This window comes from Polyodon spathula, chromosome 19 (genome assembly GCF_017654505.1).
Source record: "Polyodon spathula isolate WHYD16114869_AA chromosome 19, ASM1765450v1, whole genome shotgun sequence".
Lineage (NCBI taxonomy): Eukaryota > Metazoa > Chordata > Actinopteri > Acipenseriformes > Polyodontidae > Polyodon > Polyodon spathula.
The window spans coordinates 16492828-16507660 of record NC_054552.1 but is presented as its reverse complement, the minus strand read 5'-3'; the positions used below and the strand labels follow the sequence as shown (position 1 = coordinate 16507660).

Genomic DNA, 14833 nt, shown 5'->3' with positions numbered 1-14833 from the left:
GTTCTTATGTTCTTATGTAGAGCTGAAGGACTGGGACGCAGTGTGGTCTAGTGGTTAGGGTTGCCTTCATGGTCCTTGCAGTCAGACTGTATATGAGGATATGGGAAGGGGGTGGGGGGTGTATTGCGAGGCATCTTTATTGGAAAAGGACATGTGCCCTTTGCTGAGACATTAATAAAAATGCTTATTTTGATGGAAAGATGGAGGAGGTGAATTCTGACAGTAATTTACAAATCCAATAACAGCTGATTCGATTAAGGGAGTGGTCCTGTTCATAATCTTTCCAGCATTAAGCAGCTTTGGCCAGCAGGATTGATTTTTACAATTTTTCTCTTCCCGTTTGAATTTCTGATTTGCAAATACCTTGTGCCGCCCCTATCCTTTTTTTGTTGGAAAAAGATCCATTGAATTGCAGTCTCCATGATTGACACCTGACCTCAATCTACTGGTGCCATGGTTTACAATCTCGTCAGAAAACAATGGAAGGGGTCCGTCTGTATAACTACTGCTCTCTAGAATGTCAGAGCTGGGCTTGTCCTCACTTGCAGCCTTGACATTTCCATTTCCCTGAACAGGACAAGAGTCTGTGGGAGAGCTCAGTCTCTGTGCCTCTCTTTACAGGGGAGGGAGACTGCAAGAGCTCCAGTCAGGGAGGGAGGGGGGGATTGGAGTAACTGTGGCATTAGATTGAAGTGCTACTTTCTGTACACTTAAATCATTCTTCATCATTCTGCTTAAAATCAATTAAACCACGTAGACCAAACTTCAGATACACTGTAATTCCTTTATCGATGTAAACGATTGTATACTTCACAAACTTAATGTAATAAAATGATAACCTTTTAAACAAATTTGCCAGATTTGTAAATTAAAATGAAGCCTAGAATAGACCTTCAATATTAAGACCTCTCATCATTGACGCTATATGTCGTAGTTATTTTAATGAGTGTAGAGTCTTAACCTCAGTTCCACTGCTCTCCTTCTCTTCGACAATGAACCGTGCCTCACTGAGGCATCTCCTTCTCATAGCTCCATGTAATCTGTTGATTTGCTGTCATGCGTTTGCATGTGTTCCTCCACTCTGAAAGTGTCCTCCTTCTTTTCAGTTCATGAGTTTGCATGTGTTTCTCCACTCTGTATCCTCCTTCTTTCCCATTCAGAATGGGAGTCTGGCATGGAGCGATGAAGCTGATGGGGGCCGAGGAGGAGGAGGAGAGGCATCGCGAGACTTTGCCAAGGTTAGCCTTTCAGAGGATTTTTATTCATATTTAAAACTGTTTTAGCCTCCAGCTTCCTACAGTTCGAACGGTGGTAGTCTGAAATAGACCTTTACTCAGACCTTTGATCATTCATTTTTATTTAAATCATACTGAAAACTGCCGTACTGTACAGAAGAGACACTTTTGTTTGTTCAGTAGAAGGTTGTGGTAAAATTTAGCTCCCAAATCAAACATTCAGACATTTCGGTAGTCTCGGGCAAAAGATTTTTTGTTTTCTTCTTTTTTTTTTTTTTTATTTGTTTTTTATAAGGAAACAAATTTCAGGCACAAAGTTTTGGGTATATAACTAATGTTTCAATATAGTAACTGCTTGTAGTCTGGTTGTGTCAGTGAGTTGCTTTAGTGTGTGGAATATCCCTATTCCTAAAGCACTGATATTGCCTTTTTCAGTCTGACATGGCTTTGTTTTGCTGCAGTCTATTAATAATGCTGTTTCATTCATTACGTAGGTTAGATGGGATTCTTCTGTGCTAGACAAAAAGTCCAACGACTTTGACAGGGAAGGACAGAAAATGGTAAATGAGTTATTGTGTTAAAGAAACCTAACCAAGTCTCTTAAAATCCTCTCCCATTTCTTATTCGCTCTGGCAAGTTTAAAGGGTGCTTCCTGTGTTGCAGGTCAGTTTTACTCTAATAGCGCAGCAGATTATTGAACACAATTAAAGGGGTACTTGTATGAAAGTTGTTCACACGAATAAGAAATAAGGAAATGGATTCCAAAGACTTGGTTAGCACTGTTTGTTTTATATTCTTTTGTAAGAGTATCACTGGATACCCTCTCACTGCCCCCATCCACCAATTTTGAGTCATTTCAGACACATTGATCACATTCTTGTCCAAGCCCTTTCTCCAGCTGTAATGAAAATCCCATTTTTGCCCGAGGGTGTTGCTAACTGTGTCGATCTGCTATGTAATTTTCTACTACTGAACAAAGGGTTCAGGCAGGTATAATCCTTTTGGAATAGCACTGTTCAATTATAGTTCAGAATGAATCTGGGACTATGCATGAGCCCCCATTTGAGAGTTATTGATTTCAGTGCATTGCGCTGGAGCCCCATTGAGAGTTATTGATTTCAGTACAATGCACTGGAGCCCCATTGAAAGTTACTGAGTTCAGTTCAATGCACTGTGCAGCTGGAGACATGCTTCTGCAGGTGTGGAAGAGCTCCCCCTGCTTGTGCTACATTTACATCCTTTTATGTAAAGATTCTGTTTTAATTGTTCTTTAATACAATGTGCAACAAAGCAATAGAAGTCAGTATTCGTTACAGTTGTTTTTCTTTTTTGGCTCTCTGCAGCTTTATGAACTCGACGGCGATCCCAAGAGGAAAGAGTTCTTGGATGATCTCTTCACCTTCATGCAGAAGAGAGGTAGGATCACAAGGACCACTTTGTGCTAGTGGATTCTTATTATCAATGTATGTCCGTAAGAGAAATCCTTGTTTGTTTATTTAAAAAGCTTGGTAGAACCCCCAAAATAGAAAAGAGACGAAATAAAGGAACAATTTAATGGTGGCTTTAAACTAAAGCTGAAGAAAACAAAACACTGCTGGGAATCGTTTTTTAGTAGTAGTTCAGACTTTGAATAAAGGACCCTTCTATTAATGAAAATGGATCTTGAAATTCCTCTTCAGTTGTGTGCTCTTAAGGAGCGTTGTCTGAGTAAATTTTTGGCCAGTTGCAAATCTAATGCTGAGCGCAAACATACCAGACTGAAGAGTCTTTTGGAGCTGTAATTGGCCTGTTATCCAGAAGTAGCCCTGAAGTCTAAGTCCTGCCTGACCCCTGACCTGGTGAAAATTGCTTAATCTGAGCACTAGGGACCAGTCTGCGGGCTGAGTGCGCTTGTCTTCCTGGGATGAATGGAGCTGGCAGACACTACTATGACCAGATAGCATGTTGGGGATGAACACACTCAGTGAAAGCAGGCTGGTTCCAATGACAGCTTTATCTTGGGTTCCCATGTGGCACCTGGGGGCCCCCAGGGACGTATCCTCCTTGTACGGGTGGGGAGTTGGGGGCTGGCTGGAAGGAAGTCTTTGCAGTGGTCAGATTGACTGACAGGGGGCTGCACTTACTGTGTGGGTGGCGGAGAATAAGCACATTTAGAGCCACATAAATATTCCACTGAAACTGCTGCTTCACAGTTTGACACCTTTTGTGTTCTGCCTCATTAAAAACATAAAATTGTAAAAGAAGGATATAGACTATTTCCCCTGTAAATACACAGAAATGATGGTTAGCAAGAATTTAATGCAAAATTCAGAAATTAAGTATTGTAGTGTTGGCTGGCTTCCACCTAGTTCTGGTACAAATGCTTGATTTTAAGGAAGGATCAGAATACTTGCAGTGGTTTCCATCAGAACCACAAATATCTGTCCTATAAAGCAGCACAGCTTTTTACAAATACACAGAATTAATCCTGTCGGTTGAAGCTTGGGTTTTTTCATTTGTAGTCATTCTGTTTTAGCCTGTCTCCTTCTTCTCCTTCTTCTTTTTTTAGTTATTTTTTTAATATAGCTATGGTAAAGGGATTCAAGTGGCAGATGGATTGGTGCAATTAGCCCATTCTTTCCTGACCCCAGTGAGGGTCCCTGCCTTTGTTAGCCCAGGAGGGGTGATTGATACTGTATCAATGAGGAAAGCATTATCGCAAACAACAGAGGAGGCTTGTTAGAAGAAACTGGCCTCATAACTGGGGCCGGCCCTTCTGAGCCATTGTAATGCTAATTACATAATGGGAATATTAGTCAAAGTGACCCGTGTTGATGGAAAGTGGGGACAATATTTTAAGGAAGCGTCAATTTAGGTATTTTATCTTGCAGGTTGTGTTTTTTTTTTTTTTCTTTGCTTCCCCCAACAATCTAAGCATTAAGAGTACACCTACAGAAGTTTGAAAGCCAGATATGAGCAGTGCTTATGTTGTGGGAATTACAATGACAGATGACTTTGTTAGTGGCACTCACTCCGTGGGTATCATGTGTCCTGTACAATAACAAGGTTAACTGAGCTGGGCCTTTTTAAACATTTATTGATCGTGACAAAGAGCCACAATATTCATTTAGATGTCTTGATGGGCCATTTTAAATTGCCCACCCATTTAAATTTGGGTTTGCCATATGTAACTGGTTTAATGAAAATATAATTTGGATTAGAGTTGCTATATCCAGCTAATTACGTAATTACAATGTGTTTGCAGGCATTTGGACGTGATGCAAATCTTCAGTCAGATTTTAATAATTGCGGTAGAGATGCCCAAATCTGCATCAAATTTTAATAAGCACTGCATATTGGTATATATAAGAAACATTGCTTTAGGTCTTAAGCAGCTAAGGTTGCGCTACATGCTTCAGTAAACAATGTGGTCTTTCAGGTTGTTTGTGGAATGGCTAAACGAGCAGCAGTAATAGTAACATGAGTTGTTAATAGTTGAATAGTAACTGCATTGTTTAAGCCTGTTGTCGTGGCAGTTTGCCTTACCAGTGTGTTCATCTTTATCAGCACGTGACAAATCAAGTGCTCAGTCTGTTTGACCCGTTACCTGGAGATGGCTTATTATAGCTGCTCATTCAGACAGGTTTGCTGTGGTGTATGGTTTAACTACTTTCAGTGTATCCTTGGTTACTTTAAAAGTAAATACTTTATACTTGAATTACTTGATACTTTAACTTGAAAACATGACTTCAGTGTGAAGGTGCAGATCCCAGTCTGATGCAATAGGAGTTCGCTGTTCCTGTTAAAATGCTAATATACCAGTTACTCCTCATTCAGGTAGCACATTGGGAATAGCTGACACTATTTTATAGTGAAGACAAAACAATAAGCCTGATCTTTTGAAACTCTTACAATTTATTGACCAAATGCTGTCCTGAATATTTTTGTTGTTTGATTGTGGGCATTTTAAATTTGTTAATGAAACAAAGCATGCAGTTGTACGTGGGTGGAAAGGGTGGTAATCCCCCTGAATGGATTTGAATAAAGCAGAAGGATTCTGTGTTTGAATTGGATTGACCAGCCCCCCAGGCAATGGCAAAGTGAGTGAGGGAGGGGTTTCTCCACTCTGACTACTTCGTAGTCCTGACTCATCGCTGGCCACTTTTTAATGATTAATGTGTACCCAGTCTCCCCCAGTCCTACACTGCGGGACAGTTTACTGAGGCAGTATTGAGAGTTGTGTTTTAGTTACTGCGAGGTAGGAATGGTAATTGATGCACAGTAAAGTGTAGTTCCTTACCCCTCTTTACTTCATGCCTGTGCTCTAGGAAGGGCACTGGAAGGGAGTGGTATAAATGTTGAATATTGGATGCATTTTTGTATAACGTAGGTTTTAATAAAGTTTTATTTTTATTTTTAGTACTGTCTTTTTAATTCCGTAAAATTAAGAAGACAGTTAAAATCATACATCCTTTAGGTTCCTGAGGTTGCGTCAGTGCTCTACAGCAGACATTCTGTCAACACGTTATGTAGGGGTCGCCGCGATGTCCTGCAATACCAATTGTTTTTTTATTTTTTTAAAGTTACTTGTTTCTTCATGATTTAACTTAACTTTTTTATTTGTCCTGTGGAATTATTACTATTCCCCAATGAAATGGCTGTAAACTCAACTGTATACCATCTTCCAACAATTTCTCAATTGCCAAATTCACAAAGAAAAACATGGCCTGACATGATTTCATTACTCAGAGTGCTTCCCTAGTAAGCAATGCTAAACGAACTAAATGGTGCTATCCGACTCGACGCAAAGTAATAATGTACTGAATGAACCCAGTGGCTCAGATCTAGAATTAGTCCCATGATTTAATTTCAAGCCTGAGTATTGTGTTTCTGTGCTCCTGGTCAGTATACTGTAGATCAGGGCAGAGCAATTCTCTTCCTAATCATGGGGAGTGTCCCAACAGTGGCAGAAGCTGAAACCTGATCGCCTTGTTCCCCATGGGGGAGAGGGGGTCGGGGGGGAGCTGTTGCAGTAAGTATTTGAAGGTAGGAGATCAGATGAAGAGGGCCCCTGTCACACAGCAGATGATTAATGTGCCTCTGAAATCTGGCCACTCACTATGATATGGGGAGTGACAGACAGCGGACTATAAATTGAGTGCTGTGCTTTCTGTGTGAGGCTGTTGAAATGAAAAGGGAACGTGGAGGGGTGAAGGACAGTGGAGCCGGGGGAGTGATTGTATTTATATTGAAACCTAACCTCTTAATTTCCCTGTGGAAATGGCACATCCATCACTGAGGAAAGGGAGCCTGACAGCTGAAACCTGTGTAGCACAGGGAAGCTCTTCACTGGGGCAGGAATCCCCTGAACCTGGAGTGTAGCTGAGTCAGGATGGAGTGCGTCACACACACCCTTAGGGGGAAGAGCCCCGATTGTAACCCCCGATTTGTCACTTGATTGGGCTATAAAATAACAAACACTTATAGTGGCTTAGTCTGTCTGCGTGTGTGTCTGTACATTTTTACATATGGGTCCGTTTCCAATAGGCTCTGTAACATTTTTCTTTATTATGAAAAGTTATTTTATTGAGAAATGTTTTTAAGTATTTGGTACATTACACACACACACACACACACACATAAAACATAACTGCATTATATTTACTTTAATTAGGCTGTATTTAAGAGTCTTGACAAGCAGTGCACATGCATGAAGCAAACCCTGGTATTTGTGACATGGTTGCAGACATCATTTACCTTCAATTTAAGAAACATTTTCAATGTGTTATTTTACTGAAAATGAACACAATATGCTGTTTTGTTTTTCTTGCATGTTGGAGCTGCAGATGATCACCGTTCAGGTTGTCAACTTACATACGGTGTCAGTAATTACACTACAAAGGAATCATAATTTTTGCTGAATGTAATTATCTGTACTCAGAATGCAGAGCATCTTTTAAATTGTTTTATAAAATGTGTTTTGTTGATTTCTCATAAAATAGAAGTTTATTTATATCCAAAATAACAATATTTTAATGTACTCCCTGTTTGTGTCAATGTCAAAACGGGAAAGATCTGCACACCAGTTTGTTAAAAATGTCCATACTTAATAATGCTCCAATCCAGGACTTTACAACAGTCACCAAGTTTATTTTTTTTAATGGATTTGTATAATGTCTTTAAGCAGGAGTCTGTTTTACAGAGATACATTCCACATTGGTGTCCAGTGGTTACGCCTGTTGGTTTGAAACCCAGGTCCACAAAAAAAAAAAAATAAATTGGGGGGCGCGGGGGGGTGGGGTGGAGGAGAAGGAGAACAGTTATGTTTGTAATTGAATAATAACGGTAAGAAAAACAAGGGTATTGTCTATGTTAAATGAATACATTGTTATAAATATTGCTTTTGATTTATTATTACAAAAGAAAAGATACATTAAGCCATATTCCCACTGAAAAAGCAGGACCAGCGCTGGGACTGATGCTGCACTTCATTTTCTAAATTCATCATTTACTCACATCAATATTGCCGGTTCAGAGTCTGCAATTTGGAGGCGTACACAGAAGGAGGGCATTCGGATATACATCATTTGCTAGTATTCAGCACTGTGATCAAAACAATGATGCCTTTTGGTACCTGCTGTGGTATGCGTGATATGTTTCACTATACTTTTTGAATATCACAATAGACTAATGAAAAGATTGGAAGACTGTGGCAAAGTGCCCACCCCTGTGTGTGTATTGTGTTATATGATGTATGTTAATGTTGGTGTATAGTCATTGGTACACTGGATATAAACTTGTCTGTGTAACACAAGTGTTTAAAATGTATATTTGTATGTAGGCATGAGGATTGCACAGCACTTCACGTGCAAGTAAAAAGTAATAATATGTGAGCACGGGGAATTGCACTTTATTAATTCACGTGCAGTTTACCGCGACTCCAGTTGAATGATTGATTAGCAATCGAGTCTCGGTACAGCTGCATAAAAGCAGCATGTTTTAAAGGCAAAGTTCTCTGCGGAGATTCATCCAAAGTTACAGGACGCCATTAGTATTTTTTTGAGAAACAAAGACATTTTTGCTTACACATATTGTCATCTTATTTATCAAAGTGTATTGCAGACAGTATTTTTTTGTTTAAAAAGCTGACATTTATCATAATGTTTATTTACGTTTTATTATAAATTTTATCTTCAGGAAATTGCACGTTGTAGTTTTTTTTAACATAAATATTTTAAAAACATTATTTTGTCTGTAGAATTTATGTCTATGCATAGTACAATCACCACTACTTGCCAAATGTGGTTTTCTTTTAAAAAATGTTGTTCGTGAACATACTGTGGCGTAAGCAAATAAGTATTTATGTAGGCTCACTTTAAGAGTTAGATTATTTTCAAGGTAAATTGTTCAGTGACTGAACCTTTTCAACAAATTGAGTGGGAGTTTTACAAAAGGGCATTCAGAATAGAAAATAGGAGGCACTTTTTTACACAGAGAATTGTGAGGGTCTGGAATCAACTCCCCAGTAATGTTGTTGAAGCTGACACCCTGGGATCCTTCAAGAAGCTGCTTGATGAGATTTTGGGATCAATAAGCTACTAACAACCAAACGAGCAAGATGGGCCGAATGGCCTCCTCTCGTTTGTAAACTTTCTTATGTTCTTAAGTTCCCTGGGGAGCATTGATGGTCAGCAGTCTTCAAGTCATGCTACATATTTTTGATTGGATTAAGGTCGGGGCTCTGCCTGGGCCACTCAATGATATTTACCTTTTTGTTCCTTAGCCACTCCAGTGTAGCTTTGGTTGTGTGCTTTGGGTGGTTGTCATGCTGAAAGGTGAACTTCAGTCCCAACTTCAGCTTTCTTGCAGAGGGCAGCAGCCCCATTCTATCCTGACAAGTGCCCCAGTCCCTGCCAATGGGAAACATCCCCATAACAGGATGCTGCCACCACCATGTTTCACAGTAGGGATGGTATTCTTTGGATGATGCGCTATGTTGGGTTTGCGCCAAACATAACACTTTGCACTTAGGCCAAAAAGTTCCACTTTAGTTGTGTTTGCCATATGGCTACAGAATCACTTGAGTGTTTTTTCTTTTGCATACTTCAAACTGGATTCAAGGTGGACTTTCTTGAGTAATGGCTACTTTCTTGCCACCCTACCGTACAGGTCAGGTTTGTGGAGTGCTTGGGATATTGTCACATGCACAATAAAATAAAAGTCTGTTTGGTTCCTAGAGGAACTTCTGAATTTATCCTGAAATCATGTGACTCGCTACAGTTTAACACAGGTGGAGGCCACCAAACTTGGTGTGTGATTTTGAAGGCGATTGGTTACACCTGAGCTAATTTAGGATTGCTATTACAAGGGGGTGGACACTTATCCAACCAAGCTATTGGAAGTTGTGGGATAGGAATGAAAATGAAAAAAAAAAAAACAAACTATTTTAATGCATTTTAATTACAGGCTACAAGGCAACACAAGGTGAAAATTTTGAAAGGGGTATAGACTTTTCTATAGGCACTGTGTTTGTGTATGTAGATGTGTGTTCCGTACTATACACTGTGTTTGTGTATGTAGATGTGTGTATAAATTTATTATATATATTATATATATATAATATATATATATATATATATATATATATATATATATATATAATATATATATTGTAAAGTAAGAATGCTTTCAAAAATAGACATGTTAATAGATTATATTTATCAATTAACTAAATGCAAAGTGAGTGAACAGAAGAAAAATCTAAATCAAATCCATATTTGGTGTGACCACCCGTTGCCTTCAGAACAGCATCAGTTCTTCTAGGTACACTTGCACAAAGTCAGGGATTTTGTAGGCATATAGTCAGGTGTACGATTAAACAATTATACCAAACAGGTGCTAATGATTATCATTTCAATATGTAGTTTGAAACACAATCATTAACTGAAACAGAAACAGCTGTGTAGGAGGAATAAAACTGGATAAAACAAGGCCAAGCAACTCCACTATGCATGAAAACACAGGAACTGGGGTGCAGAAAAATGGCAGTAGGTGCTCTGGACTGATGAGTCAAAATTTGAAATATTTGGCTGCAGCAGAAGGTAGTTTGTTCGCCGAAGGGCTGGAGAGCGGTACACGAATGAGTGTCTGCAGGCAACAGTGAAGCATGGTGGAGGTTCCTTGCAAGTTTGGAGCTGCATTTCTGCAAATGGAGTTGGGGATTTGGTCAGAATTAATGGTCTCCTCAATGCTGAGAAGTACAGGCAGATACTTATCCATCATGCAATACCATCAGGGAGGCATCTGATTGGCCCCAAATTTATTCTGCAGCATGACAACAACCCCAAACATACAGAGAAAGTCATTAAGAACTATCTTCAGTGTAAAGAAGAACAAGGAGTCCTGGAAGTGATGGTATGACCCCCACAGAGTCCTGATCTCAACATCATCGAGTCTGTCTGGGATTACATGAAGAGGGAGAAGCAACTGAGGCTGCCTAAATCCACAGAAGAACTGTTTTTAGTTCTCCAAGATGTTTGGGCCAACCTACCTGCCGAGTTCCTTCAAAAACTGTGTGCAAGTGTATCTAGAAGAATTGATGCTGTTTTGAAGGCAAAGGGTGGTCACACCAAATACGGATTTGATGTAGATTTTTCTTCTGTTCACTCACTTTGCATTTTGTTAATTGATAAATATAATATATTAACCTGTCTGTTTTTGAAAGCATTCTTACTTTACAACACTTTTGCACGGTACTGTGTGTGTGTGTGTGTGTGTGTGTGTGTGTGTGTGTATATATATATATAATGACACACACGCACACTCGCTACCGGTCAAAAGTTTAAGAACACCACCATTTTCCCAGTTTTTATTGAAATTTAAACAGTTCAAGTCCAGTGAATAACCTGAAATGGTACAAAGGTAAGCGGTAAACTAACAGAGGTTAAAGAAAAAGTTTAGGTTACCAAAAACTGAAAAATAATGTACATTTCAGAGTTATACAAAAAGGCCTTTTTCAGGGAACAAGTAATGGGTTAACAACTTACAGCTGTTCTGCAGCAGTGGAAGTGAATTAAGCCTTGAAAGTTGATGCTAACAATTCCTACAGGTGTTCCAACTTTTGTTGATTACTTACTAACCTGTATAAAAGCAGTGTTGGAACAGACTGTGTTACTACACCCTCTTTATTATCTGGACAGTATTCTACTGCAGAAAGTAGTATTTCTGTCATAATGGCGAGAAAAAGGAAATTAACAAAGGAAGACAGACAGACCATTATAACCCTTAAAAAAGTGTAGGTCTTTCCTTTAGAGAAATTGCAAAGAAAGCCAAGGTGTCAGTGAGTACAGTTTCCTACACCATCAAAAGGCACTTGGAAACTGGAGGAAACTCTGACCTGAAGAGGTCTGGCAGACCCAAAGCCACAGCAGAATCAGATGACAAGTTTCTGAGAGTCAACAGCTTGCGTGATAGGCGGCTCACAGGACAACAACTTCAAGCACAGCTTAACACTGATCGAAGTAAGCAAGTCTCAATTTTAACTGTGAAGAGAAGACTTTGAGCTACAGGTTTGACAGGTTACTCAACTGCCACTCGGCAGTAAGAATGCGATTGCTAAATTGGCAAAATAAGAAAAAGATGCTTGCCTGGGCCATGAAGCACTGCCAGTGGACTACTGAAGACTGGAAGAAGGAATTATGGACTGATGAATCAAAATTTGAAATCTTCGGTTCATCACGCAGGGTTTTTGTACGCCGTCGAGTAGGTGAAAGGATGGTTCCTTGGTGTTTGACACAAACTGTCAAACATGGAGGAGGAAGCGTGATGGTCTGGGGCTCTTTTGCTGGATCTAGAGTCGGTGACTTTGACAGAGTGAGTGGCACCCTGAACCAAAACAGCTACCACAGCATTTTGCAGTGTGATGCAATACCCTCTGTTATACGTCTAGTTGGTCAGGGGTTCATCCTACAGCAAGATAATGACCAAAAACATACCTCCAGGTTATGTCAGAACTACCTTAGATAAAAAGAACAAGACATTGTGCTTCAAATCATGGAATGGCCAGCACAGTCTCCAGACTTAAACCCCATCGAGCTGGTTTGTGAAAGGGTGAAAGAAAAGCAACCTAAAAGTGCAACACATTTGTGGGAACTTCTGCAACAGTGTTGGGAAGAACTTTCCGAACAATATTTGATTTCCTTTGTAGAAAGAATGCCACAAGTGTGTTCAGCTGTTATATCTGAAAAAGGTGGCTACTTTGAGTCAAAAATTTAGATTAAATTTTGTTAAACAAAACTATTCTATGATTTATTTTTTATCTCCAATTGTTTATTTTTTCTATGCTTTAATTTCAGAGTACATTGAGACATTATAAATTTCAATAAAAACTGGAAAAATGGAGGTGTTCTTTTGAATGTCTCAATGTACTCATGCACTTGGTCAGGGGTCTGAATACTTTTGCAGGGTTGTGTGTGTGTGTATATATATGTATATGTATTGTGTGTGTGTGTGTGTGTGTGTGTATATATATATATATATATATATATATATATATATATATATATATATATATATATATAATATATATATATATATATATATATATATACAGTACCAGTCAAGTTTGAGTACACCTGCTTGAAACCAGGTGTTTCATGATTATCTATGCTTTTAACTGTATAAACTTGTCTATAAACACTTAATATTTCATTATATGATGTGTTCTTATATAAGTTGATAATCATAAGTGAATTGCATTCAGAAATTTAATTTTTAAATGAAATGAAAAGCCCAAGTCAGTTATAAGTCTGAAATGTGTATAACATGGTGTTAGAACACTGGCCTAAGTATAAAAATGTCTTTGTTAGATGTTCTCTGAGTTAACTAGCATGTTACCTAATTAACCTTTTGTCATCAATTATTGTTAACAGGTAAGGGTCCATGATTACTATAAATATAGGTAGCATAGGCACAAGTTTGTCATTCCTGGATGTAAGGGAGCAGAAAATGACAAAATACGCACAGTTAAGCAAAGAAAAAAGTCTGTCATTACTTAAGAAATGAAGGTCAATCTTTAAAACAAATCGCAAGAACTTTACAAGTGTCTGTAACTGCTGTGGCCAAGACCATCAAACAATTTGAAGAAACTGGCACTCATAAGGACCGAACAAGGTCAGGCAGACCAAGGGTGACCTCAGAATCAGAGAACAAGTAAATTCGAGTCACAAGTCTGCGAAACCGGTGATTTAACTGCCCCTGAAATACAAGCTCAGCTAAATGCTACTAGAAGTACAGATGTTTCATCATCAACTGTTCGGAGGAGATTGCGTGAAGCTGGCCTAGCTGGAAGAATTGCTGCATAGAAACCATTGTGAAGCCAGTGCAGAAAAAGAGGAAGAGACTTGCCTGGGCCAAAAAACACAGAAACTGGACGTTTTGAGGACTGGAAGTCAGTCTTATGGACCGTTGAGTCAAAATTTGAAATATTTGGGTCCAACCGCCGAGTATTTGTAAGACGCAGAGAGGGTGAGCGCATGAGTCCTGCATGTGTGGTTCCCACTGTCAAGCATGGAGGAGACAGTGTCATGGTCGGGGGTATGCTTTGCTGGTGACAGAGTTGGTGATCTTTACCAAGTCCATGGCAAGCTCAACCAGCATGGCTATCGTAGCATACTTCTGAGGCATGCCATTCCATCAGGATTATGGCTAGTTGGGCAGTCCTTCATTCTTCAGCAAGATAATGACCCGAAACACACCTCAAATTTGTGCAAGATCTATCTGGCAAAGAAGGAAAGACCTCAATCCCGTAGAATTTGTATAGGACGAACTGGACAGAAGTTAAAGCAAAGCTTCCCACAAGTGCCCTACATCTCTGGGAATTGCTGCAGAAGAGCTAGGAAGATCGGGTGATTTCCTTCTGAAACTTGTTAACCCACTGCCTCGTGTTTGTGAGGCTGTTATTAAGGCAAAGGGTGGCTATTTTGAGGAATCCAAGATTTAGAGACAATTTTCTTGAACATTGCTTTGATACTCCTTATGTTTTGTTTTGTGTATTGTAACATGTTTTCATTTTCAAGTATTTACAGAAACATATGATGTAAAACATTGTCAATTATTATAAAAATAAAAAAAAAACTAGTTTCCAGCAAGTGTACTCAAACTTTGACTCAAACTGACTGGTACTGTATATTTTTGCGATCTCCGTTCCTGCAGGCAGGCGCCTCGCACAGAACGAGGCAATCCACACACAGGTGGAGGGTGTATATGTCTTTTGTATGTGATTGTTACCTACCTGCCCTGCTGCTGCCTTCCCCCATGCATGCTACACTCTCCCCTATCAGCCTCATGTCCGCCCCGGACTTGCTCACCAGGCTACAGTCCGACGAGTGCGTGCCAAGTACCTGCGTCCACTTCTGACACCAGTGTAGCGTTGTCAAGAAGGACACAGAACAGAGTTGCTTTAAGTAAACACTTGGTTTATTCTCACACAAATAAATGGAACAAAATAACCAGTTTAAACAACAATCTAGATTCTTGTAACAGTTCCTTCTCCAGGCTAACCCGAAGGTCCAGCTCATAGCCCCTTTTAAAGGGGAGCTGGAGGGAGGCAGTGCCCACCC

At 39.5% G+C, this 14833-nt stretch overlaps 1 protein-coding gene across 4 annotated transcripts in view; it reads left to right on the top strand.

The window, feature by feature from the left end:
* Positions 1-14833, top strand: part of LOC121294287 (AT-rich interactive domain-containing protein 3B-like) — a 79803-nt gene that overhangs the window by 40880 nt on the left and 24090 nt on the right. For 3 of the 4 annotated variants that reach the window (XM_041217858.1, XM_041217859.1, XM_041217857.1), the window contains exons 3-5: positions 1161-1238; positions 1730-1795; positions 2579-2651. In XM_041217858.1, coding sequence (XP_041073792.1) covers positions 1161-1238; positions 1730-1795; positions 2579-2651 — 217 coding nt within the window. The remainder of the gene's footprint in view (positions 1-1160; positions 1239-1729; positions 1796-2578; positions 2652-14833) is intronic. The other variant, XM_041217860.1, reaches the window with a different exon arrangement.